At 42.1% G+C, this 25,230-nt stretch overlaps 1 protein-coding gene and 1 long non-coding RNA gene across 3 annotated transcripts; both read left to right on the top strand.

The window, feature by feature from the left end:
- Positions 1–1,029: 1,029 nt before the first annotated feature.
- On the top strand, positions 1,030–18,926 carry pik3r3b (phosphoinositide-3-kinase, regulatory subunit 3b (gamma)). Of its 2 annotated transcripts, none has more exons than XM_026323564.1 (9): positions 1,030–1,544; positions 9,697–9,832; positions 10,838–10,936; positions 11,241–11,421; positions 12,490–12,615; positions 12,735–13,054; positions 14,140–14,214; positions 14,408–14,578; positions 18,161–18,926. In XM_026323564.1, the coding sequence occupies exons 1-9, from the start codon at positions 1,430–1,432 to the stop codon at positions 18,357–18,359; spliced, it is 1,422 nt and encodes a 473-aa protein (XP_026179349.1). In that variant the 5' UTR covers positions 1,030–1,429; the 3' UTR covers positions 18,360–18,926. The 2 variants fall into 2 exon arrangements, with proteins under 2 accessions (XP_026179349.1, XP_026179350.1); XM_026323565.1 differs by lacking the exon at positions 1,030–1,544 and adding an exon at positions 5,382–5,500.
- Positions 18,927–20,969: 2,043 nt separating this feature from the next.
- Positions 20,970–24,797, top strand: LOC113139929 (uncharacterized). Its single transcript, XR_003296604.1, has 2 exons — positions 20,970–21,444; positions 21,510–24,797. It is a non-coding gene; the product is annotated as an uncharacterized LOC113139929 (long non-coding RNA).
- The last annotated feature ends 433 nt before the right edge of the window (positions 24,798–25,230 follow it).

Below are 25,230 nucleotides of genomic sequence, written 5' to 3'. Positions count from 1 at the left end.
CCACTATTGTTGTGACTTTGCACGTTAAAGCAGGGGAGAGAGTACATTCATTTGAAGAGTCCATACACCACATTACCATGCACCCTAACAGTGTGAAGCTGTCATTTTCACATAAATGTATTATTATTATTACTAGAGTTTTCGCCCAAAATACCTGGGAACTGTAGTTTTCTAGCAAACGTGTAAATGATTTTTAATAGTTTTTGGGTGACACTACAGAAAAACTATGGACACTAGATTTGTTAGTAGGCTCAGTATTTTGTTTGTGTTAGTCTTTTCCTTAGTTGGGAGGAGAAATACAGAATATCACCCTCCTTATTCTATTGCATATATAAATTAAAACAGACATGGTAGTTCATTGTGGTGTATTGCATAACTCACTCAAGCACTCACTGTTTCAAATTTATTTCCATACCTGTATGGAAATGAGTAGCAACCAGCTGCAGCCTGTAAGGCAGGAGAGGCAAATTCACAAGTGTATGCTTTGGAAATGAAAAGCATATACAAAAAAATGATTAATACATGCAAGAATTTTTGGTAGCGCATATTCATAAGGTCTGTTATGTCATGTCCTAGTCTGCAGCTGGTGTGTGTCTGCATAGTTTGTAGTCCCATTCATTCAGGTGAGGATCTTAATGGAAAACCACAGGATTTGTAACTTGCTCTCCAGGACTGGACTCGTTTCCCTGCTGGCTTTGAAATTCAGCTTCTGAGCATGCGCGCAGAGGCACGGTCAATGGTGGGCCGGGAAAGAAAGGAAGACACCACTGTGGAGCTGGGGAAACGGGGAGCCAGTGTGCTGGAAAAAAAAAAACACAGACATAATAAGTGGAACTAAAAATTTCAGCGTTGGGTTCGATAACACTAATGTTTTTGTGAGTTATATGAAAAGTCATTACGACAACGACTTGGTTATATTTCCTCTCAGTGTGTGGTTGATGTGAAATGTCGTCGTCGTCCCCCGTGAGCTGCGGCGGAGTGGTTTGACCCAGCCGTTGTAGGTGTCCGCCAGTCTCGCGGCGCCAGTGCTGCCCTTAAGATGGATCCGGGACAGCGGCGGCACCTGCGGAGGAGACGGACACTGAAATGTGGAGCTGGCATCTACTTCCCCACCGTTTAAAGGACGATTTTGTATAAAATACACCCTCAGAGGGCCTTCATGAGGAGCCCCAAGCTGTTCGCAGCATTATTATGTCGGACGGAGCGGTCGCGGCCCGGTGCTCGTTGTTCACAGTTCGTCTATTTATTCCAGTCTGAAGCGGGAATTCAGATAGAAGACTTCCACGTAGATAGATAGGTTAGCTTATTTAATCTGTTTCTTTTGTTTTTTTTTGGTAAATACGTCGGTTTGTTGTTGTCGTTTATAGCCGTTCGCATTTTATAAGCTTTTTTGTGGAGGAAGACTGTGATTTTAAAGCACACGAAGACAATGTACAACACAGTCTGGACGACGGAGAAAGCCGGAGAGGAGGGAGACTGGAGGGACGTGATGATGCCCTACTCCACCGAGCTCATCTTCTACCTGGAGATGGACCAGCCGCCAGGTGAGCAGGCCGCCAGGTGAACCCGGGGCAGGCTGGAGCTAGCCGGGGGGGGCGAGTTGGGGTTGAAATTGTGGAAAGTTTCGGACCTGCCTTGGGTGATGTCTGGGCTCGTTTCTCTCCAGGGTTTTCACTGGTTTTATGTTGATGGTGTGTTTCCTTTATTGCTGTGGTGTTGATATTTTCCGACACTCCACATCTCCCCGGTAAAATCCGTTTTGTCGAGGTGGGAAACGCACAACCTGAACTTGTATTAAGCGATTTAGCGACATTTTGTCGTTAAATTAGTCCAAAATAAGAGTTTCCGGCACCGGTGACAGCGCAGTAAACACATCTTACTCTTTGTTTCTTCTTCCGTTATCGCAGAAATACCAACATGTATATTTATATACTGAATTGTGCTTTGACAGTCGCTGCAGCTCCCCCACACCTGCACCAGCGACTCCTTTAGCAGACAATAGTCCGTGTAGTCTTTAGATGCAGGCGGCAGAAAACCTTCTCAGCGCATCTGCGTGTGATGGAAAAGAGAAGTGGCTGAAATCGCACTAAAAGCAGCAAATGTGTGCAGCTACCTGCCCCTTTTTACCTGCTGCTCCTCTGCAGTCAGAGGGTATCGCGTTATGAAACAGCCCGACACCCGCTCTGCCCGGTACCGACACCGGGATAGGGGGACTGGGGCACAGAAACGAAAGACATCGGGAATAAAAGCTGCGGAGCGTTTTATAATCGCCACATTCTTCACTGACATGCATCTATAACTCTTTGTGCCCCTTTCCAACAAACTGTCACCCAGAGCTGAATATGATTCATTCATTCATTCCTTGGCAATTGTGCCAGTGTCATTTGACTCCCCCACCCCCTGTCTCCCTTTGGTGCACTGAATGGATCATGGCGCAGATGTGGGACATTGTGTTGTTTCCAGGAGGCGCTGTTGAATGCGGTTTGCCCGGTAGCTCTGTCCCCTTTTCCGCCTTTCTCTTCCCCCCATCTGTCTATTGAGACGTACTGTATACTCTGCAGCCGTGATGAAGTGCCCTGCCAAGATAATGCAAAAAAAACAAAAAATCCTTTAGATTCAGAAGCTTTATCTAAGAAAGTATGGTAACCTTGACGTTATGTTTATTTAAACTATATTATGATGTATTTTAACCCCATGGCACTTCAGATGCATTTTGCTGGCTGGTTCCTGCTTCTTGCTTTGCAATTTGGGTTTTTTATTTTTTTTCCAATTTGAGGTGTAAGTGAGTCTAAGTGAAGTGGAATGGTGCAATATCTGGACCCTCTTCCTGGTCATTTAAAGTTAACACCTCCTTTTTCCTCCTGGCTGAACAAGGGGATTCATTTTCTCTTTCTTTCACTCTGCCCACTGTTTTCTGCTTCTTTCTCGTGCCTCTGAATTGCGTCTGAGCGACGGTGAAGTGAATGGACGGCGTTCCTCAGTGCGTCGAGGATGAAAAAATGCAACGCACTGGCTCTTTGCTGGTGATTCACACACTTTACTGCCAGTGGCCCTTGGCTTTTATGGCTCCCAGAGCCATTCATTCATGTGAACATTTGGGGTCATTGTCATGGCTGAACAGTAATAAAGATAAAACCGTTAATTTTAGCCCAGCTTGGCTTCTGCTCATCTCATGCTGTGAATAGTGAGGGTCAGCAGAGACAGAAATACCTCAAACGGGTGCATTTATGACTTCTCAGGATTTCTTCAGAGCAGTGTGCATTAATGTGGGTAGTTTACAAAGGATTGTCGAAGATCTGGAGTTACAAGTTGATAAAATCAGCCCGCTCAGTGGCGGTTGGATTCGGGCTTTCTGATAATGCAGATGCACTTTCCCCTGCAGTATATTGTGTAGTATCTTCAGCCCTTTTGCTGTGTGTGTCTCGTCTTTGTTGCCTGAATGGACTCATCCTGTCATCAATCACACCAGCTTTCTGCATCTTTTTCTGGCTCCCAGCTTATCTTTGTCCCATCGTATGCAGATTGCGTCTTTGTCTTAACCTGCTGACATGTAATCTGAAAACGTACAGCGGCAGGACAAGGCGGAATAGAGATGGTGACCGAGAGGCTGAAAGAAAAGGACACGAGCGTCCTGCAGAGGTTCATTGGAATATTTATTACACTGGAATAGATATGTGAAAGCTTCAGTGTGTGTTGCCTTTGTGTGCGGGGTGATTAGCACAGGTGGAGTGCCACTGCCTCCCCCAAAGGAGGGCAAGCCTGCATTTCCACTGGCAACTTTGTGTGTGTGTGTGTGTGTGTGTGTGTGTGTGTGTGTGTGTGTGTGTGTGTGTGTGTGTGTCGTGAATGATGAGTCTCGTCTTTCAGTGGAAAATCACCGGGTCATTATTGGTAAAAGGCCTTGCTGAACTGTTTGTCCATGTCTTAGCTCATTTACAACACATCCCATGTACTGCACATAATACTTTCCAGCTCCTTCCTTCCAGGAAGCTTCTCTTCACTTCTACTCAGCATCAAAATCAGCTTACACAGGCTGGAAAACCTCTTCCCATCAGTTTACACCCTGTCTGTATTTGATTTTGTGCAGATGTGCTTATGTAGTGCCTATTATAGAAAACAAACTACACTACGCTCTAAGCTGCAGGATTATGCAACAGTAGATGTCACTTTCTGAGGTGATTGTTTGTAAAGGTCTGGGTCAGTCACTAGGATCATATTATGTTTTCTCAGTTTTCCTCTGCGTCCTGAAATATAGGAAATAAATGGTGTTTATATCGTAATATCCCGACCAGCCCCGTTATGGTTTCTAATGGGCAGTAGATTTTTCTGAAAGGCTGACTTGCCTGCAAAGTAGCTAGAACTCTGGAGTTGAGAATATATTTCTGAATTCAGAGAGTACAGACCCAATGGCCACTGTGGTGGAGTCACTTCAAGCACAGCTGCCAGTTTCATTTTTGTCAGGTGAATTTTTTTGTGCATATCACTGGAATGAGCAGGTTTTGAAGAATTTAACGGCTTTTTGTTCTGGAAAGTGTGTGGTGAATATACACAGTTTTTATTTGTAGTAAATTTCCTAAAAGGCCTGTAGTACATACCTGCTGTGGTTACACCTGGGAGCATCATCTAATGCCTAATATAATATCACACCTTATAGAACAATAGAATATGCATCAAAATTTATCGGTGACCTTTGAAAATAGTTTGACAACTCAGTTTCCACTTACTGGCTTTTGTGTCCTCGTCATAGATTTTGCTCAGTTGTCATGGAGATGCATCTGTTCACAGATATTTCAGTCGATGATGATCATAAGACATTTTAATTTCAGAAACCAGAACGTATTCCCAGCGTGAGAGCACACGTACATTTCATGTTAAATCCAAGTGGGCTGAAGTTGAGCTGTTTGGAGATAAACATCACTTATTATTTTATGCACAGATTTGATAAAACAGACCTTCAACAAAGAAAACACTTTGCAGCCCAGTCGTTTTTCTTAGATCAGAGTATATTTAATTTTGCCAAGTGATTGCAGTAAACAATGAGTAAGGACCAGAAAGTCTCTTGCAGTGTTCAATGGGAGCAGCTGTGTGTTCAATAGAAACGACCTGTTGATTTAGTGCTCTGTGCTGCCCCAGTGTGTGTGTATGAGCGTATGGTGTGTGTGTGTGGTGTGGATATACCGCTGGGCACCTCCTCTCTCTCTCTCAGGACGTTGACTCCCCGCCCTCCTCGCTGCCTCCTGATTGGCTGAGGGGGCGGGCCTCCATGCAGGGATTAGTTGGTGGGTTGGCTGTCTTTTAGGATCAGCCTCGCTCCCTCTTCCCTTCAGTCTGACAGAGGGGAGAGCAGGAGGAGGAGGTGGCGGTGGAGGAGGAGGTAGATGAGGAGAGAGAGCTACAGAGAGGAAGAGGGAGAGAGTGTGAGAGAAAGGAGGAGGGAGGAGAGAAACAGCTGAGACGAGCGGCAGCATGCAGCTAACGGAGAGTGCAATGGTGGAGGACGGTAAGAGGCTGGATAGGACAGATTTGTTCTTTCTGGCTGCTTGTTTTTCGTTTCTTCTGTATGTCTTATCTTTTATTTCTCGCTTGATTAATCCACTTTCTCTGTTCCATTGTCCATTTGCATATTTTACATATTTTCTTTCTCCATCTTGTTTTTCTATATTTGTATGGCTTTTATGGTCTTTTCCCTCATTCCTCTTGTAACGCACCACTCAAAGCCTGCTCTGTGTGTGTGTGTGTGTGTGTGTGTGTGTGTGTGTGTGTGTGTGTGTGTGTGTGTGTGTGTGTGTGTGTGTGTGTTGTGTTCATTCTTCCTCTGCTGCTGTGTGTTTTTGTATACTTTGTACTTTGTGGGAATTACTGCTGCAACAGTTAGTAAATCCACAAAAGCAAAAATGGCAAACTGTTCCTGGTTCCAGCCTCTCACATGTGAAGATTTGCTGTCTTGCTCTGTATGTATTATAACTTTAACCATTTTAGATTTCAGGCTCCTGTTGGTGGGACAGAAATGGAAAATTGTAATTTTCACTACTTCCTGACATTTTAGATGAGTTAGATGGTTGTTGCAGCTTAATGTGTCAGAAATTTGGAAACTGGGAATAATCTTAAAATGTGGAGTGTGTCTGTGTGTGTCTGTCTGTGTGTGTCTGTCTGTGTGTGTCTGTCTGTGTGTGTCTGTCTGTGTGTGTCTGTCTGTGTGTGTCTGTGTGTCTGTGTGTGTCTGTCTGTGTGTGTCTGTCTGTGTGTGTCTGTCTGTGTGTGTCTGTCTGTGTGTGTCTGTGTGTCTGTTTGTCTGTGTGCTTTCACAGCCATGATGGTGAAACACACCGACATACTGTAGCTGTTCATACACACACACACACACACACACACCAGCTGCAGTTCCTTCCTTATCCAGATGTAAAATGTGGAAACAGAAGACTGAGAAGCAGATTTTTTTTTTTTTTTTCCCAAGCTGCATGCTTTAAGTTTTTACTTGCTCTCAGTCTGTGCACACAGCTGTGTGTGTGAGCTCCTGCTGCAGCGAAGATCTTTGTTAACACCAGGTCACTGTGGTCCTGAAATTAGACCGTTCCCCCGATCAGCTGGAGTGTGCACATGTGACTTTTAAAGCTCGCTGATGCTTTGTGTGTGTGTGTGTGTGTGTGTGTGTGTGTGTGTGTGTGTGTTAGGAGTCCGTGCTGACAGTCATTGTTCTGGAGAGCTGTGCGTTTCATGCATGTGTGTTGACAAGTGTTACCACAGTGTGTGTGTGTGTGTGGCTGAGCGCTGCTCCTTTGTCTGGCGAGGGGGAGGGAAAGCTGCACTAACGGTCCCCTTTGTTCATCGTCCTTCTCCGAGTGTTTCATGGTCTCGACGGGTCTGATATTTTTACAGATTTATGACACAACAGTTGTGTAACACAGCTGTTTTTTATATTTTACAACATTTTTGTAATGTGCTTTCTTTGTTAGGGGGGTTGTCAGTAACTTTGGCTTGTTCTATGCAGAACAGATGTGTAAAAGAACAATCCTATCAGAAAGAAGTATTGATAAGTGTGTCGGAGTGTTCGGCTTTGTGCTGCTAAGGTCACTGCTGCTGATTCATTTAAGGCTTCCAGTTTTCAAAGGGTCGTGTGTGTTTGTACATACTGTTCATTGTCCTGTTGTTGTTCTTAGTTGTGACAGTGTTGATGGTGATGACAATTATTAAAAATGATCAATTTATTACTTTTAGTCAATTACCAGGTAAATATTACCATATTTTATGGTGGGTTCAGGGTCTTATTTCCATGGATTTGAGGGTATGACTTGATTTAAAAAAAAAAAAAAAAAAAAAAAAAAAAACAACAACAAACACTGTTTATATAAAAGATTAGCTTATGAAGATAGTGACCTGGCTCACAGGTTGTGTGTTTACATTATTTCTGTTTGCAGTAAAAAGTTTGTTTAAATAAGAGCTCCCGTGTGTGTCTGTGTGTGTGTCTGTGTGTGTGTCTGTGTGTGTGTCTGTGTGTGTGTCTGTGTGTGTGTCTGTGTGTGTGTGAGACTCCATGAAGTGCTGACAGGAAGGGAACAGTTCTGGCTGCAGTGACTTCAGTGGTGACGTGAGGGAGGAGTGGAGTCACAGTGAGCGAGAGCAAAGTAAGGGCAGGAGTGTTGCAGGAGAACAAAGGGAACAGGAGAGGAAGAAGAGCTGCCACTGTGCACCTATGTATGTTTCTCTGAGCTGAGACAAGTCTGCTCTGTGCGATTGTGCATGTACCAATTACTTTTCTAAGCTGTCCAACTGTCTCTGTATGAAGTGAGTGAAAGGCCCTCAATTGTGAACATTCACAACTGTTAGTTGTTGTTAGGGCTTTTTGTGTTTCTGCTTCTTTTAGCTGCTCCTACCACGCAATGTCCTGTTGTTTTTAAACCACACGCAGTATGAGGCAGGAGCTGTATTCACTCAGTGCTGCTGTAAACCTGTGTGGGGCCCTAAGTAGAAGTTGTTGCCTCCATCCCAATCCATAGCTAATGGTGCATAGAAATGAAAATATTGAAAATGGCTTAGAAAATGCTTTCAACACTTTATAATACAAGACAAATAAATGTCATACATGAGAGTTACCGAGGCCCTTGGTAGTTTCCAGCTTTTCAGTTTAATTCTGCAGGTAGAGCAAGTATTTGATTTACATTTATCACCTACCAGACAGCCAGGGGGGGTGATAATGTAGTTTTGTTTGAGCTGGATGAGGAACAGGCAGCTGTTGCCGACACATTTGCCTTAACTTCTTAATAAGGTCATATTATCTTATTTTCAGCTTGAGTTCTGCTGCAGCCAAGCAGCCAAACCAGTCAGTCCCGCACAGGAGCTGTGAATGAACTGGCACATTGACACTAGTTGAGATCATGAGTTATGATCACATACACAGAAATCATATTAGGTATCATTTCTCCAGCCTTGTTCAGCTGTCCCTGTGCATCGTGGGAATTTCCCCGTTTCTGTTATCCATGTGTGCGTGTCGTCTGGTAATTTGTGAGGCCAGAGTGTTCCCGAGCGCTCCAGCCTCTCACACGTGAGCTCTGTGCTGACCTGTCCGCGTACTTTCCCTTTTTAAAGGACGCCACATCGGTGCTCTGTGCACTTGTGTGTGTTTGCCTGTGAGCAGAAACTGATTTGTGAGGTAGGAGCTCTCCAGTAATTACACTGCTGTTCCTTCAACTGGATCCAGATGTGCCTGGAGCCTTGTAAACCTTGGTCGGCTCCTGTGTGTGTGTGTGTGTGTGTGTGTGTGTGTGTGTGTGTGTGTGTGTGTGTGTGTGTGTGTGTGTGTGTGTGTGTGTGTGTGTGTGTGTGTGTGTGTGTTGTGGATCATATCCAGGCTGGCTCTGTTTGGTCCACAACATGCCAGCTAAAGAGTTTCTGTCTGTTGGCCTGGTAGTAGTCACTGAATTTACCTTCTGACTTTAAAGAGCTTGTTTAGTTAAATCATTTTCTAAAAATTTTTCAAATTTGACTTCCAGGTCTTTGTTTTGTTATTGCCAATGGATTTGGTCCTGATACCAGCGTAACACTTTTTATACTTTTCTGAACACGGTATAGATACAAACCCTTTTTTAAAATTTTCTAAAATTGACAAAATTATAGTTTGAGTCCAAGAATAATTGGAAAATAAAATAAGACTAGTCTGTGCCAACTTCTATGGACACTTTTTTATATTGGGTTTGGGCAGTGTGTCCTTTTATTAATCAGGCTACATAATCTCCCATTAGACTGCACAGTCATTGTTGATTACACATCTTCAGGACCTGAACCCTCTCACAGCCGGCCATACACTGTCACTCTGCTTTAAGGCTCCTAAATGTGTGTGCCTGTGTGTTTACACAGTGTTTTTGGCTTGTGACCCACAGTAATTGTTGTGATGATCTACGAGTTGTATTTGCCATGCTGCTGTTTGCGTGTGTGACTAATAACACTGCTGTGTTTGTGTGGAGATAAATACAGATTCTGTTTGAATTTGCAAGTCAAATATGTGTGCATGTTTCAGAATGATTGGATGTCAAAATACTTGTTTTCCTGGTGTAATTGTTTATGTGGTCATGTGACATTTGTAGATGTTAAAGTGACTAAACATCTGGAGAGTTTTAACCTTTGCAGTGTAACAATGGTGGCTGGTTAAAATGTACCAACACTTAATAAGTAATAATGACAAATCTTCTCCTTCTCCCCCAGCTCTTCCTCTGAAGCCGGCGAAGCCACAGCAGCCCTGCTCAGTCGGGGTGGGAGGGGGCGGTAGCAACAGCGTCAAGGATGGAGGAGCAGGAGGCTCCCTGCAAGAGGCCGAGTGGTACTGGGGTGACATATCCAGGTAACACACACCCCACACATGCATGCTGTGGCTTTATTTCAGAATGACTGAATGATGCATCACCCAGGCTGATATTACAGACCAATTATATCTTCAAGTGTTTGCTCCAGAGGGATTTGTTGGGTCTTTATCTGTAATACACATGTAAAGTGCCTAGAGATCATGTTTATTGGGATTTGGTGTTATAGAAATGCATTAAAGCATTACTGATATTATCATTGTCTTATCACAGATACCAGTTAATTTTTGTGAAGTAAAATGTGACACTAAATAACAAAAAAACATTTGACTAAAAATGTTCTAATGCTGTTTATTTATTCTCAAAATGTATGTATTAAATATTTCAAACGTTATAAATACTGCCTCAAAACCCCAGTATGAGATATTTTACATTTAATACAAGCAAACACCACAATGAAAAATGTCCAGTAATAAGTCCAATAGTTGGAATATGTGAAATAACAAATAGAATCATTTCGTCAAGTCCATTTGTGTGTCTTTACTACGTTGTGTACTCTAATAGTGTAGTTTTCAGTAAATATGTTAAACTCCCTCTTTTTTATTTCTTTCTTTTTAAAGTCTTTTAATGTCTGGGAGTTGCAGAAGAACAACAGATCAATATTGTGATTTTTGGGACCAAAGTCTTTTTCTTAACATCTGGATTTTTTTCTTCCCCTTAATAATCTGTAAAGCTGACGAATCTTAGCTTTTTAGGGCTTCTTTACTGTGATACCTTCCTAAGTGCAGGTTAGCTCTCAGCCACAATCCACACAGTCAGACAATAACCACACCTACGGTGCAGACAGCCTGGCTGGGACCAGTCCGTCCAGTCACTCCTAACTTGGTTTAATTAATGGACTGTTTACTTTAGGGTGTGTGGCTGTGGGGGAAGTCCTCATCGCCTGACACTTATAATTGTATGCAGACTTTTCAAAATGAGCACCATCTGTGCACAGGTCACTCAACGCAACCAACGTTTTTCCCTCTTTTCTGGTTTTTCCACAGGGAGGAGGTTAATGATAAACTCAGAGACATGCCTGATGGGACCTTCCTGGTCCGGGATGCTTCCACCAAGATGCAGGGCGACTACACACTCACACTGAGGTAGGGTCTTAGTTTGTCATGTGAATGCCGTGTTAAAACCCACAGGGGAATTTATGGAGGCTGGAAGGAGTAGTAGAGTACTTCTTCTGCTTCACTTTCACACAGTTACCCCTCTAGTAAATAAAAAGGACAGAGGGAAATTATGTGTAGAAGCATCTTGCCTACACAGCATCCTGGTAAATTGGAACAAATTGGCCTCTGCCCTGGAAATGATGTGTTTCAGGAGATGGGAGTCCTGATGTAGAAGTGTGGACATGTACTCATCGTATTGCCTGTGTTCTCTTGTCTTCCATTCTGTGTTCAGGAAAGGGGGAAACAACAAACTGATTAAGATTTATCACCGGGACGGGAAGTACGGTTTCTCCGACCCGCTGACGTTCAGCTCGGTGGTGGAGCTCATCAGCCACTACAGACACGAGTCTCTGGCTCAGTACAACACCAAGCTAGACGTCAAACTCATGTACCCCATCTCCCGCTTTCAGCAGGTGTGTGCACACAAGTACCTGGTCATAAACATGCATATAGATTCACACCCGCACACACACACTCATTGAAGAAGATCAAACTGTCTGCCTGGGTTTTACATTCCTCTTAGTGGCAGTTCGAAAACTTTTCAATCAGCTTTGTTTTAGAAAAACAGAGACGTGGTATTGTGAGCTCAACAGCTCATTTTAATCTGATTTTTAAATCTAATTATGTTAATAAATCTGATTTATGTAGCATGAATGGCCAAAAGCATGTGGATCCCACTTTCAAAATGCTTCTGTGTGGTTCTTATCTATATGTTGTTTGTGGTTAGGACTCGGCCTCTTTAGGTCAGACTGTATTCAGGATCCACTGTTCTAATGGAAGTATTCTTCCAGCTCCATGTCAGCAGTCAGTTTCCTGTGCAGAATTACAGTACCAACGTCCACAAAGCCAGCTCTATAAAGAAATGGTTTTTGAGTTGGGTGTGCAGGAATTTGATCTCAGCCTCTCCAACACCTGTGAGGTGGACTGAAACGGTGTGAGCCAGACCAACATCAGTGCTGAACCTCAGGCTTTTATGCCTGAATTGGAGCAAATCCCTGCAGCCAGCTTCTAGAACACTTTAGTGATATGTTCAGCCATTATATAGAAGTGTAATGTTCACATACTTTTGGCTAAATGCTATAATTGTGTGCACAGGCAATTTCACAGTGCACTGGATGACTGGAAAGAAAAGCCGAAGTGTGTTTACTTTTGCTTCTTCTTCCAAGATATTTGAGAGTATTTTAGTAGTTTAACTGCAAATAAGAAAATAAATTACAAAAATAATGACCAAGAGGCAAAAATACATTGTCCTTTAGAAATTTTATTGAGCTCAAGTGGTCTAACTCAAGGTTAGTATTCTTCCGTCTGTCCGAATCAGTTTGTGCTGCATTTGAAAGCTCTTCAGTACCAGTTTCCGCTTTAACATGACCACCAACCCAGTGGTTGATGCTAGCCGTTTCCAGTCCAAACAGCAGCACTAGCATGACGTTTCCTTGTTCAGTGCTCTCACTAACACTGTTGTTTTCCTCCTCATCACTCAGGACCAGCTGGTTAAGGAGGATAATATTGATGCTGTAGGGAAGAAGCTGCAGGAATACCACAATCAGTACCAGGAGAAGAGCAAAGAGTATGACAGACTCTATGAAGAATACACTAAGACATCACAGGTACACTCAAACCCACACATTATGACCTAACTCCGGCTGCTTTTATGGGTCCTAAACACAAAAAAATCATGTCTCCTGACCTGTCCACAACACTTACCTCTTCTTGTCTCCTCCCTCAGGAGATCCAGATGAAGCGGACAGCCATTGAAGCCTTCAATGAGACCATCAAGATCTTTGAGGAGCAGTGCCACACCCAGGAGCGCTACAGCAAAGACTACATTGAGCGCTTCCGCCGCGAGGGCAACGACAAGGAGATCGAGCGGATCATGATTAACTATGAGAAGCTTAAGTCTCGGCTCGGAGAGATCCACGACAGCAAGGTGCGGCTGGAGCAGGACCTGAAGACTCAAGCCATGGACAACCGTGAGACGGACAAAAAGATGAACAGCCTGAAACCCGACCTCATACAGCTACGCAAGATCAGGGACCAGTATCTAGTGTAAGTACAGGAGCATTGTCACCACACAGACATGTTGAGTAATGCAGATTTGCACCTGAATGATGAGACTAGACTTTTTGAGGTGCAGAACAGACATCCTGATGTTTGCTAATTTGAAGATAAGTGATGGTGAACACAGCAGCACCACACAGAGGATGGCTCTGGGACTGTTGAGGCCACATTCAGCTCATTAAACAGCCTGAACATATTGAACTATGAGCACATGATTGTGGTTTTCATGCCTTTAACACTGTTTAGTCCTACTCTCTAAATTAGAACAGATGCATTAGACTCAGACTAGTCGCACGCAGTCTCTTGTATCCTGGTAAGACTGGTTTACCTCAGGAAGCAGGGTTAAGGGTCGTATTAAGGGTTAGTATAATTTAGCAGTTTTTGTTACGATTGTTTTTGATTAGAAAACAGCCATCAGTTTACCAGAGCTCAAGAAGTTGAAAGCCCGACACAGTGTCAGGATTTGGTTTCAGAATAAAGCTCTTATTAAGCTCTTACTCTTTAAGAGTAGTCAGGCAACATTCACGGAGGTCATTGATACATTACTAGTGAGTTCAATGAACGTGAATGTGTTGGTCTGTAAAAGAATTTCTCCAGCGAATTTAGTAATCCTGGTTTTCTGTGTCAGTTCACACATCAAAATATTTATTTTCCTGCTAATCCAGCAACTAATCCACAGATGTAGGCAACTGCAGCCCTGTCAAACAGTAAAAAACGGTGCAGAGCTGCACAGCAGCAGAAGTTTGCACTGGGTATCTGCCATCAAACCCAAGCTGTTTAGCAAACACACCTGCTCAAAGCAAGTCAAGGGTTAGGACTAGGCATTAGAGAAAGTAAGAATCTTTTGTGCAATATAAAGAAATTAATTTTTTTAAGTTTAGATTTCCTGCTTTATTTCTAAGAACCAGTCTGACAGCACTTCAGCAGAATTCGCCTCATCCCATATCATTCTGAAGGGAACTGTTGGACCCTCACTAATTTGCTTTCTCTTTGACGTTTGTTCACATTAACACTGCTGTAAATGAAAGAAGTCGTTTACACTGCTTTGGTTTTCTCTCTCTCTCTTGTTCTAGTTGGCTCAATCAAAAAGGAGTGCGTCAGAAACGAATTAATGACTGGCTGGGAATCCTAAATGAGAACACTGACGAGTGAGTCCCTGCTTTTTCATTTATTATGCTAAAAAGTTTGGCCCAGGCTGTTAAATTGGAGTTAACAGTACTGTACATATGTGAGTAAGCACAGAGCAACTGTTTTAATCAGCTCAGAGTATTATATTTTTCCTCTAATTAATTAACTCCCTGATCACCATATATTTCTTGTCCTGACACTGTGTGGGTGCAGGGGCTACTTTGTGAGCGAGGAGGATGAGAACTTGCCTCACTATGACGAGAAGAGCTGGTTCGTTGGGGACCTGAACCGGACGCAGGCAGAGGAGCTGCTTCTTGGGAAGCCGGACGGAGCCTTTCTCATCCGAGAAAGCAGCAAAAAGGGCTGCTACGCCTGCTCTGTAGTGTGAGTACACACAAGACACGACTTTAGTGACGTACATCCGAGCTAGCAATCCACCTCAGTACAGTATCAGTGGTTAATGTATGTAACATTTGTCAAAAAAAAAAGTTTACTACATAAGAGACAATGCAAATCACTTCACTTTTTTTGTCAGTAAGACTCACAATTTTGTCCTTCTGTCCAAGTTAATTTCCCATTCATGCAGGTGTCATTTTCACCACAAGCTATATGCTAAGGCATCGTTTCACTATTCTAAGGCATCGTTTTCACCACACTATTCTAAGGCATCGTTTCACTATATTAAGGCATCGTTTTCACCACACTATTCTAGGCATCGTTTTCACCACACTATTCTAAGGCATCGTTTCACTATATTAAGGCATCGTTTTCACCACACTATTCTAAGGCATCGTTTTCACCACACTATTCTAAGGCATCGTTTTCACCACACTATTCTAAGGCATCGTTTTCACTATATTAAGGCATCGTTTTCACCACACTATTCTAGGCATCGTTTTCACCACACTATTCTAGGCATCGTTTTCACCACACTATTCTAAGGCATCGTTTTCACCACAATATTCTAAGGCATCGTTTCACTATATTAAGGCATCGTTTTCACCACAATATTCTAAGGCATCGTTTCACTATTCTAGGCATCGTTTTCACCACACTATTCTAAGGCATCGTTTCACTATTCTAAGGCATCGTTTTCACCACACTATTCTAAGGCATCGTTTCACTATATTAAGGCATCGTTTTCACCACACTATTCTAAGGCATCGTTTTCACCACACTATTCTAGGCATCGTTTTCACCACACTATTCTAGGCATCGTTTTCACCACACTATTCTAAAGCATCGTTTTCACTATATTAAGGCATCGTTTTCACCACACTATTCTAGGCATCGTTTTCACCACACTATTCTAGGCATCGTTTTCACCACACTATTCTAAGGCATCGTTTTCACCACAATATTCTAAGGCATCGTTTCACTATATTAAGGCATCGTTTTCACCACACTATTCTAGGCATCGTTTTCACCACACTATTCTAGGCATCGTTTTCACCACACTATTCTAAGGCATCGTTTTCACCACACTATTCTAAGGCATCGTTTTCACCACACTATTCTAAGGCATCGTTTTCACCACACTATTCTAAAGCATCGTTTTCACTATATTAAGGCATCGTTTTCACCACAATATTCTAGGCATCGTTTTCACCACACTATTCTAGGCATCGTTTCCACCACACTATTCTAGGCATCGTTTTCACCACAATATTCTAAGGCATCGTTTCACTATATTAAGGCATCGTTTCACTATATTAAGGCATCGTTTTCACCACACTATTCTAGGCATCGTTTTCCACCACACTATTCAAGGCATCGTTTTCACCACACTATTCTAGGCATCGTTTTCACCACACTATTCTAAGGCATCGTTTCACTATTCTAAGGCATCGTTTTCACCACACTATTCTAGGCATCGTTTTCACCACACTATTCTAGGCATCGTTTCACTATTCTAAGGCATCGTTTTCACCACACTATTCTAGGCATCGTTTTCACCACAATATTCTAAGGCATCGTTTTCACCACACTATTCTAAAGCATCGTTTCACTATTCTAAGGCATCGTTTTCACCACACTATTCTAAGGCATCGTTTCACTATTCTAAGGCATCGTTTTCACCACACTATTCTAAGGCATCGTTTCACTATATTAAGGCATCGTTTTCACCACACTATTCTAAGGCATCGTTTCACTATTCTAAGGCATCGTTTTCACCACCACTAAGGCATCGTTTTCACCACACTATTCTAAAGCATCGTTTTCACTATATTAAGGCATCGTTTTCACCACACTATTCTAGGCATCGTTTTCACCACACTATTCTAGGCATCGTTTTCACCACACTATTCTAAGGCATCGTTTTCACCACACTATTCTAAGGCATCGTTTCACTATATTAAGGGCATCGTTTTCACCACACTATTCTAGGCATCGTTTTCACCACACTATTCTAAGGCATCGTTTTCACCACACTATTCTAAGGCATCGTTTTCACCACACTATTCTAAGGCATCGTTTTCACCACACTATTCTAAGGCATCGTTTTCACCACACTATTCTAAAGCATCGTTTTCACTATATTAAGGCATCGTTTTCACCACACTATTCTAGGCATCGTTTTCACCACACTATTCTAGGCATCGTTTCCACCACACTATTCTAGGCATCGTTTTCACCACAATATTCTAAGGCATCGTTTCACTATATTAAGGCATCGTTTCACTATATTAAGGCATCGTTTTCACCACACTATTCTAGGCATCGTTTCCACCACACTATTCAAGGCATCGTTTTCACCACACTATTCTAGGCATCGTTTTCACCACACTATTCTAAGGCATCGTTTCACTATTCTAAGGCATCGTTTTCACCACACTATTCTAGGCATCGTTTTCACCACAATATTCTAAGGCATCGTTTTCACCACACTATTCTAAGGCATCGTTTCACTATTCTAAGGCATCGTTTTCACCACACTATTCTAAGGCATCGTTTCACTATTCTAAGGCATCGTTTTCACCACACTATTCTAAGGCATCGTTTCACTATTCTAAGGCATCGTTTTCACCACACTATTCTAGGCATCGTTTTCACCACACTATTCTAAGGCATCGTTTTCACCACACTATTCTAAAGCATCGTTTCACTATTCTAAGGCATCGTTTTCACCACACTATTCTAAGGCATCGTTTTCACCACACTATTCTAAGGCATCGTTTTCACCACACTATTCTAAGGCATCGTTTTCACCACACTATTCTAAGGCATCGTTTTCACCACACTATTCTAGGCATCGTTTTCACCACACTATTCTAGGCATCGTTTTCACCACAATATTCTAAGGCATCGTTTTCACCACAATATTCTAAGGCATCGTTTTCACCACAATATTCTAAGGCATCGTTTTCACCACAATATTCTAAGGCATCGTTTTCACCACAATATTCTAAGGCATCGTTTCACTATTCTAGGCATCGTTTTCACCACACTATTCTAAAGCATCGTTTTCACCACAATATTCTAAGGCATCGTTTCATATTCTAGGCGTTTCACTATTCTAGGCATCGTTTTCACCACACTATTCTAAGGCATCGTTTTCACCACACTATTCTAAGGCATCGTTTTCACCACAATATTCTAAGGCATCGTTTCACTATATTAAGGCATCGTTTTCACCACACTATTCTAAGGCATCGTTTTCACCACAATATTCTAAGGCATCGTTTCACTATTCTAGGCATCGTTTTCACCACACTATTCTAAGGCATCGTTTTCACCACACTATTCTAAACCATCGTTTCACTATATTAAGGCATCGTTTTCACCACGTGCTCAGTAGTTGCCAGGTTCTCGCAGGTCTGAGGAAATATTCTGAAAACACAACAAAAGATATTTTACAAACACAAGCAACATTTTAAATGTAGCAGAAAATCATAAACTGAATTTAACATGTAAATCTCTGACCTACCAGCTTGACTGAACCTGCCTCTGTGTTTGTGTCCTCAGTGTTGAAGGTGAGGTGAAGCACTGCGTCATCTACAGCACACCACGCGGCTTTGGCTTTGCTGAGCCCTACAACCTGTACAGCAGCCTGAAGGACCTGGTGCTCCACTACCACCAAACCTCCCTGGTGCAGCACAACGACTCGCTCAACGTGCGCCTAGCATACCCCGTCTACGCACAGATGCCCTCCGGACGCAGATGAACCCCACCCACCCCGCCACACCTCCACATAGACAACAAACCAACCCCCTCTCAGGGAAGGGAGAACAGGGCAAATAAAGGAAAGAGGGAGGGGGTGGGGTTTTGGTCAAGATACAAAGCAAACCCATCACAGACCTGTTAACGATAGAAACAGATTAAACACTTGCTGCAACACACACGTCAGCCACCTTGGAGTTATATATTTTTACAAGAACAATTTCGGAGGGCATTCTTTCTAAAGACTGCTTGATTTGCACAAGGGAGTTTTAAATGTTTGTGAATGTGAAAAAAAAATAAGCGACCGAAGGAAGGAAGGAAACGGGAGTAGGAGACTTCAGAGTTTCAGGTTGACCCCGCTGCTACCTAAACTCCAGCTCTGACTTTTTACTGGACACTCAGAAATCATGTGAACGACAACAAAACATTCCCGTTTGAAACTTTTGGGTTGTTCCAATTAGATTTGATCACCTCAGATGATTTTATGACAACTTTGGTTTGAGTCATTTTCAAGTTCCAGAAGTTTCCTTTTGTTTACTTCTAATGTCGTGGTAAATTCAAGAGGAGATGATGTCAAGTGTCTGTTCTCTGTCCCGCTCTGTATGAAAAGCAAAAATAATGTAGCATAACAAGAAACAGACACTTATTTTCTTAGGTGTTCTCCATGTAGACTGCTGCTGAAGGGTTTAAGGGGGAGGGTGGGGGGCACAGGTGACACAAAACAGTTTTTAAAAGAAGGATTAAAAAGCTTGCTTTTATACTAACTATAGAGGTTTTTCTTTGCTGGAACATGGCTTGTGTTTTTTTTTTTTTCTTTTGCCACTTTGTAAATGGCAGCATCACAAACCAGATCAGAACCAGAGACCAAAGTTGGTTTGGAGAGGGAGAGGGAGGGGGAGGGCAAAGAGTCCACCAGTGTGTTAGTTTTTTTTCTTTTTGTGAAAGGAGTGAAGAGAAACAAACGAATGTTGTGTTTGTGACCACACATACAAGATTCGGGCTGTGTGCTTATGCACCAAATAGGCTTTTTTGGAAAACCAAATGGGAGAGAAACACCAGGACCTCCTGTAAACACAGATGGTCCAAGAAGAAGCACTTAAATGAGCTGCAATTGTGACCCCAGCGCTGTGATTCGGGCACCAATGAGAAGAGGAATCGGCAACTAACTTTAGGTTTTACAGACATTCTCCATCTAATCTTGATGTTATCACAGTGGGTTTCTAATAAATTGTCATTACTCTCTGACATTTACAGGCCATAAAATAACCAGTTAAAAAGAGAACATTATTAATGTTTTAGTTTCTCCCACTGTCTGGAGTCAAACAAAATCCAGTATTTGAACTCCGCTCTCAGACACAGAAACCGTCTGCTGACAGCAGCTACAGCGGCTTGTCAAAATGCTGGATTATAAACGTTTGCACAGGGAAAATCATGTGACCAAATCACAGACGTCTTGTTGGCTGGGGTCACGTTTGTTGCTCGTCTTAAAACCAGTCAGGAAAAGGCTGCAGATTCACCAGAATCCTCCTTTGAAAGGAAAGTGCGAATGAAGAGAAACTGAAATAAAAATAAAAACCCATTTCATGTGTGGTTTAGAAATGTGATACAAGAGTATATGCGAACAACTGGGACTGTGTGTTTGTGCTATAACCTGTAGAAATGCTAAGCTGTGCTGAAATGTTGGATGTGCAGCTGAAAACAGGCTTTAGAAGAAAATACTGAAAACTTGAAAGAAAGTGCAATCGAGCATGGTGTTAATGTAACTCAGCAGTCAGCCAGAGAGTACGAAGCACTAAGGTCTGGGAGATAATCAAAGTGCACAGTGAAGCTTTTGGAGTGAAATTCACTTTTGTTTGTCTGATTGCTTAGTTTTTGTCATTTTATGTTTTAAAACCTGAGCTTTTTGCCCGGTGCGTGACTTTGTAACCAGTGGAAACATTTTCTGTCAAACATTAAAAAATAAAAATAACTTTAAAAAAAATTTTAAAAAAATCACATAATAAAAATATCTTCAAAAAAAACTGGAGAGAAAAAAAACAACCAAGTTTCATTCTATTCTTCCTGGAAACGTGAAATTCTCCATTACTGATTGGCCGTCTGCCTGTCTGGTAATGTGCAGCTGCTTTAAAATCCTAATGAAGGGTAGCGAGCTGCACAGAAAGGGGGGATTTTGTTACGTAGCTCAGTGGTGAACAGAGGCAGCTGTTCCCAATAACACCCCCACAAGCCTTTCTGTTTAAAAATACTTCTTCACAGCATAGTATTTGTGAGAAATCTCTCTCAGGCCTGGTTACAAAGTCACGCAAAGCACCTCTCCCTGTCGTCTGCTGTCTCTACGGCACGATAAGCCAGCACACACACACACACACACAGTGGTCCGTCTGAAGGAGTGTGTCAGGTTTTAGGAAGAAGGCCATCGTGAGTGAATGATACAACCTTAGTTGTACCCACCATGTGTTTATCTACACCCGTCTCAGTGTCCTCCTCAGCACCCTACAGTGTAGTAACCCCCACCACCACACCACGCCCCCCTGCAGTGGACTGATTCGGTCGATGACCTGGGGGGAGGCAAAGTTTGTGGAGCACAAAGCCATAAATAAGTGGTCTCCCCTTTTTTTTTTTTTTTTGTTGACTGGAGACTCAATCCTAAAGCTGCCAGTTTTAAATCTAGTTTGGCCTGTTCGGTTCAGCTAATATTAAAAAAATGAAAACCTCCTTCAGTAAAATGGTTTGAGGATCAAACAAATAGAGAAAAGGGCTGATTTCTGCTGACGTGTCGTTGCTGCTTTGACATGTCGCTGAACATTTTTCTATTTTACAGAAGCAAAGAGTCAGCCCGTCTCTACACAAGCCATCCTGTAACGCGTTAACTGTATGCCTCGGCTGAGTATAACAGTGTTTTGGTGACAATAGTCAGAGCTGGTCAAAAGGTCAGGGAGGTGTGGACGCACACAAAGGATTTACCGTGACTGTCGGGTCCTTGGTGTGACTGTGTCCACGCTGAGACCAGGCTGGAACAGACAGGTCCTGAAACCAAACGGGTCCTTGGTGTGACTGTGTCCACGCTGAGACCAGGCTGGAACAGACAGGTCCTGAAACCAAACGGGTCCTTGGTGTGACTGTGTCCACGCTGAGACCAGGCTGGAACAGACAGGTCCTGAAACCAAAAAGTAAACACAGTTAATGTGAAAATCAGTGTAGAACAGCCTGCTGCAGAAATCAGACATGACAATTAGTTTACTAGTGAGAACAGGCCAAATTTGGTTTAGCAGGAAGCATAGTGCCAGTCCCTCTCTACCACTCAGTTCAGCTAAAAACAGCAGGTGCAGAGGAAGAAACAGCTGTTTCTTTCTCCTGGACTGAGATTTGAGGATTTGATAGTTTCAGAGGGGACAGCAAGGCGGGGTTCGTCGATATAACCTTGAATGTAAAAGGATCAATCCGGGTCCAAAGCAGTTCTCCTTTGTTTTGGTTTGTTATTTTTAAAGCACCGCTGTCATGTTCGTCTGTAACGGGAACGAGATGATGCTAATTCCCCAGGTGCTATCAAAAAACACAGGCCCGTTCAATTTGTCAGACGTCTCCATCACAAGGTTCCTGGTTATTAAGCCTCAGGTGTTCTACCATAGAAACTACAACACAACAAAGCCAGCGATTTGAACAAAGTAAATCAGGGTTTTTTCTGCATCGATACTTCAATCAATTCAAGCTTAATCAATCAGTTCAGCTAGATCCCCATGACGTTCACTTTGGTAGCGTCCTCACTTCACAAGGCTTGTCCCTCATGGCTTCCTGTAGCTTAGACACAGCATCACTAAAGGATCAGCTCCTTTCTCCCCCCCCCCCATCACCACAGGTGGTTTTAGTTTTTGATCAGCTGACTTTTGTTTTTTTTTTTTTTTTATAGGGAACTCAAAAAAAAAATCTCTTTATTACTTGAACTCTACTACATTGCTCACTGTTGAATGTCTTTATATGGAGATATACATTTATTAAATGAAAATACAGCGTTCTCTTTTGGTTGATGGTGAGCAGGGCCGAGGTTTTTAAGAGTTTTATGACAGATGTACAGTATTTGTTACAGGCAGAGGCAGAGCTGCTTTAGCAGAAAGGAGGCACTTTTTGATACTTTTCTCAGAGATGTTTGGATCTTTCCTTCACAGAGGGCTTGTCTGAAATTGCACACATTTATCATCGACAAGAAACTTGGTTAATATTTCCCTGTGATGTCTGCAGATGTTCCCTGACTCACATTTACACGGAGATGTCATATGTGTTTTGGTTTTGTTTTATTTTTTTCCTCCCTCAACATTTACACCAAAGACTTCAGTTGTTAATCCTTCAGTTTGACTGGAAAAGGGTGATTTCTGTTTTTATCTCCATTGCCTTGATATTATCACTAGTCTGAAGGTAGAGGCGTGTTTGTGTGGATGACTGTTCCGTTCCCGTTCAAAGACCCGGTGGAAAAGTCAAACACATCTAACTCCATCTGCACTCTGCAGTTCGTGTGCCCTTGGTAGAAACTCATTTCTGGATTTGTTTTTTTTTTTTGTTTTTTTAAAAACTACCCAAAGCACCAGAGTCACAGCTTTTCTCTCTCAGTCATATATTTGCACGTTGACCGCAGCTGGAGTTTACTTTGATTTGATAGTTGAAGCTTTTTCAGTTTCTGTCCTGCAGAAATCTCAAGGACTGAAATGTATGTTGGAAGATTTTGGATTTGGCTTTTCCTTAAACCTGAAGGGAATGATCTGAATGTAATATCTCCCGAAAAACATGATCCACACTTTATCCTGTACAGACAAGTGCTCAGATCTTTGTATCTTGTACCAACAAACAGGAAGTGGCTGTAGGAAAAATAATAATTATGCATGTTTGGATCTGTTTTTTGCTTTTTTTGGTTTGTTTTTTAACCTCAGTACCTTTACAACAGATTCAGCCTTAAATTCTTATCCTGTCCAGGATTTGATTTTGATGCTGGAACAGGGACACGTTTTTATTTTATTTTATTTTATTTAGCCTGATGATCAATTGCCAGTTTTTATCGATGTGAGCTTTCTGCAGGACAGTTTCCCTCCGTATCTCACTCCATCACAACATGCAATATTCCCTTCTCTGTCAGCCAGGGGTTTGTGATGGAGGAGCTACTGTTTCCCTTCAGGTGAATCGACCCCCACAGTACAGGTGTTTCTGAATGGGCGGGGTTTATCTCATAGTTAAAAATAAATAAAATAAAATAAAAACTACAAAAAAACAGGCAGAAAGAGTTGAGAAGGGTTAGTGGGACAAACCAAAATATCCGTTCTGTCACGTTTACTTTTACCGACTGTTTAGTCGAGTTTTCCGAAGTGAAAACTCGACTCAGTAGCTCCAGGAGCTTAGTTTCCCCTCTCAGAACATGAAGGTACATTTTGATCCTCACAACGGTGCAGTCTCAGTAACACACAGGTACAATAAGCCTACTGAGTGTTTCTACTCACACCCACCCCAGGACTGTTAAAACAGCAACTGTCTGTTGTTCCTCTGTTACTAAAATTATTACTACCACAACTACTACTACTACTACTACTACTACTACTACTACTACTCGTCCTCAAGCAGTTCTGCAAAGTTTTATTTGCAGCCAGGTTTGAATATGTTTGTGATTCTCACTGAGGAGTCTTGTTGTGTTCTTACCACTGCTTATCTGATCACAGTACCCAGCACAGCTTTGAGGAGTAACAGCTTCTTATATACATATATATATATAGGCTATATATATATGAAAATAAAGAAGTTTTAGAAAAACAAACTTAAAAAATGATTTAAGAAGTGTATATGACACCCCCTGACCCCTTTTTGACATACGTACAGATCCAGCATGCATATTTGGTACTCTTGACTGTTGTTTTTTGTGTATAAAAGAAAAACGGTAAAAAATATGTCTTTGAAAAACAACTGTTATTTGTCTGTTTATGGTGTATTCAGATCTGAATTTAATATAGCAAATTTAACATCACTACTTACAGCTGAAACAAGTTCCAGCCCATTTTGTGTCAGTTGTGTGAAGCTGTGACAGGAAATACTGAGAAAGAGCTGGAAACAGAACCGGTCGGACCGTTTAGCATCACGGAGTTATGCCGATCACGTGATCTGAATTCATTCATGTCAAATGTAAAACAAACCAGTAAAGCTCCAGTAACAAAAGGAGAAAGAAGCCCCCCCCTCTTTCTCAGTATTAACCCCTGACGCACCTGCTCCAGCTTCTCTTGGTATTTTCTCTCGTTCAGGTGGTTTCAGCCAATCACAGCTCACTTTACTTTCTCGCACCGGTTCTATAGTTTGCTGGTTGTAGACTCTCCATCTGTTAATGAGCTGAACTCATGTGCGTTTATCAGTGGAGCTCCACCACATTCGGTTCTCTTGCAGAATAAAGAAAATATTTTGCTGAAATACAAACTTATATGTGTGTGTCCCTGTTTTATGTGAGCGTTTGCTACAGGCACATTAAACACGACTCGCACTAGTAACAACACACCTGTACTTTCAGTTACACCTGGTTGAATTATCAGACTTTTAATTTGACAGTACACCTGTTTTTTTTTTTTTTAATGTTCCTGTGATCAGGAACCTGCAGATGAAACGTGCATGAACTAATTTGCTGCTTTGTGCTTCTCGATCAGAGGAAAATATTTTACTTTGAACTGCGACATGATCAAATTGACTTTAAGGCAGCTACAACATTAAAAGGCAAATTATAACAGGATATCATCATTATTATTAGTATTATTATTATTATTATTATATTGAGTATATTCCAACTCTGACAGAGGGGCTTTTACATGTTTTATATGTCACTTTTACTTTAGTAAAAACTGATTACCTGTCCTCTTCCT

This window comes from Mastacembelus armatus, chromosome 4, assembly GCF_900324485.2.
Source record: "Mastacembelus armatus chromosome 4, fMasArm1.2, whole genome shotgun sequence".
In the NCBI taxonomy this organism is placed as follows: Eukaryota; Metazoa; Chordata; class Actinopteri; order Synbranchiformes; family Mastacembelidae; genus Mastacembelus; species Mastacembelus armatus.
This window is presented reverse-complemented; position numbering and strand designations above follow the sequence as displayed.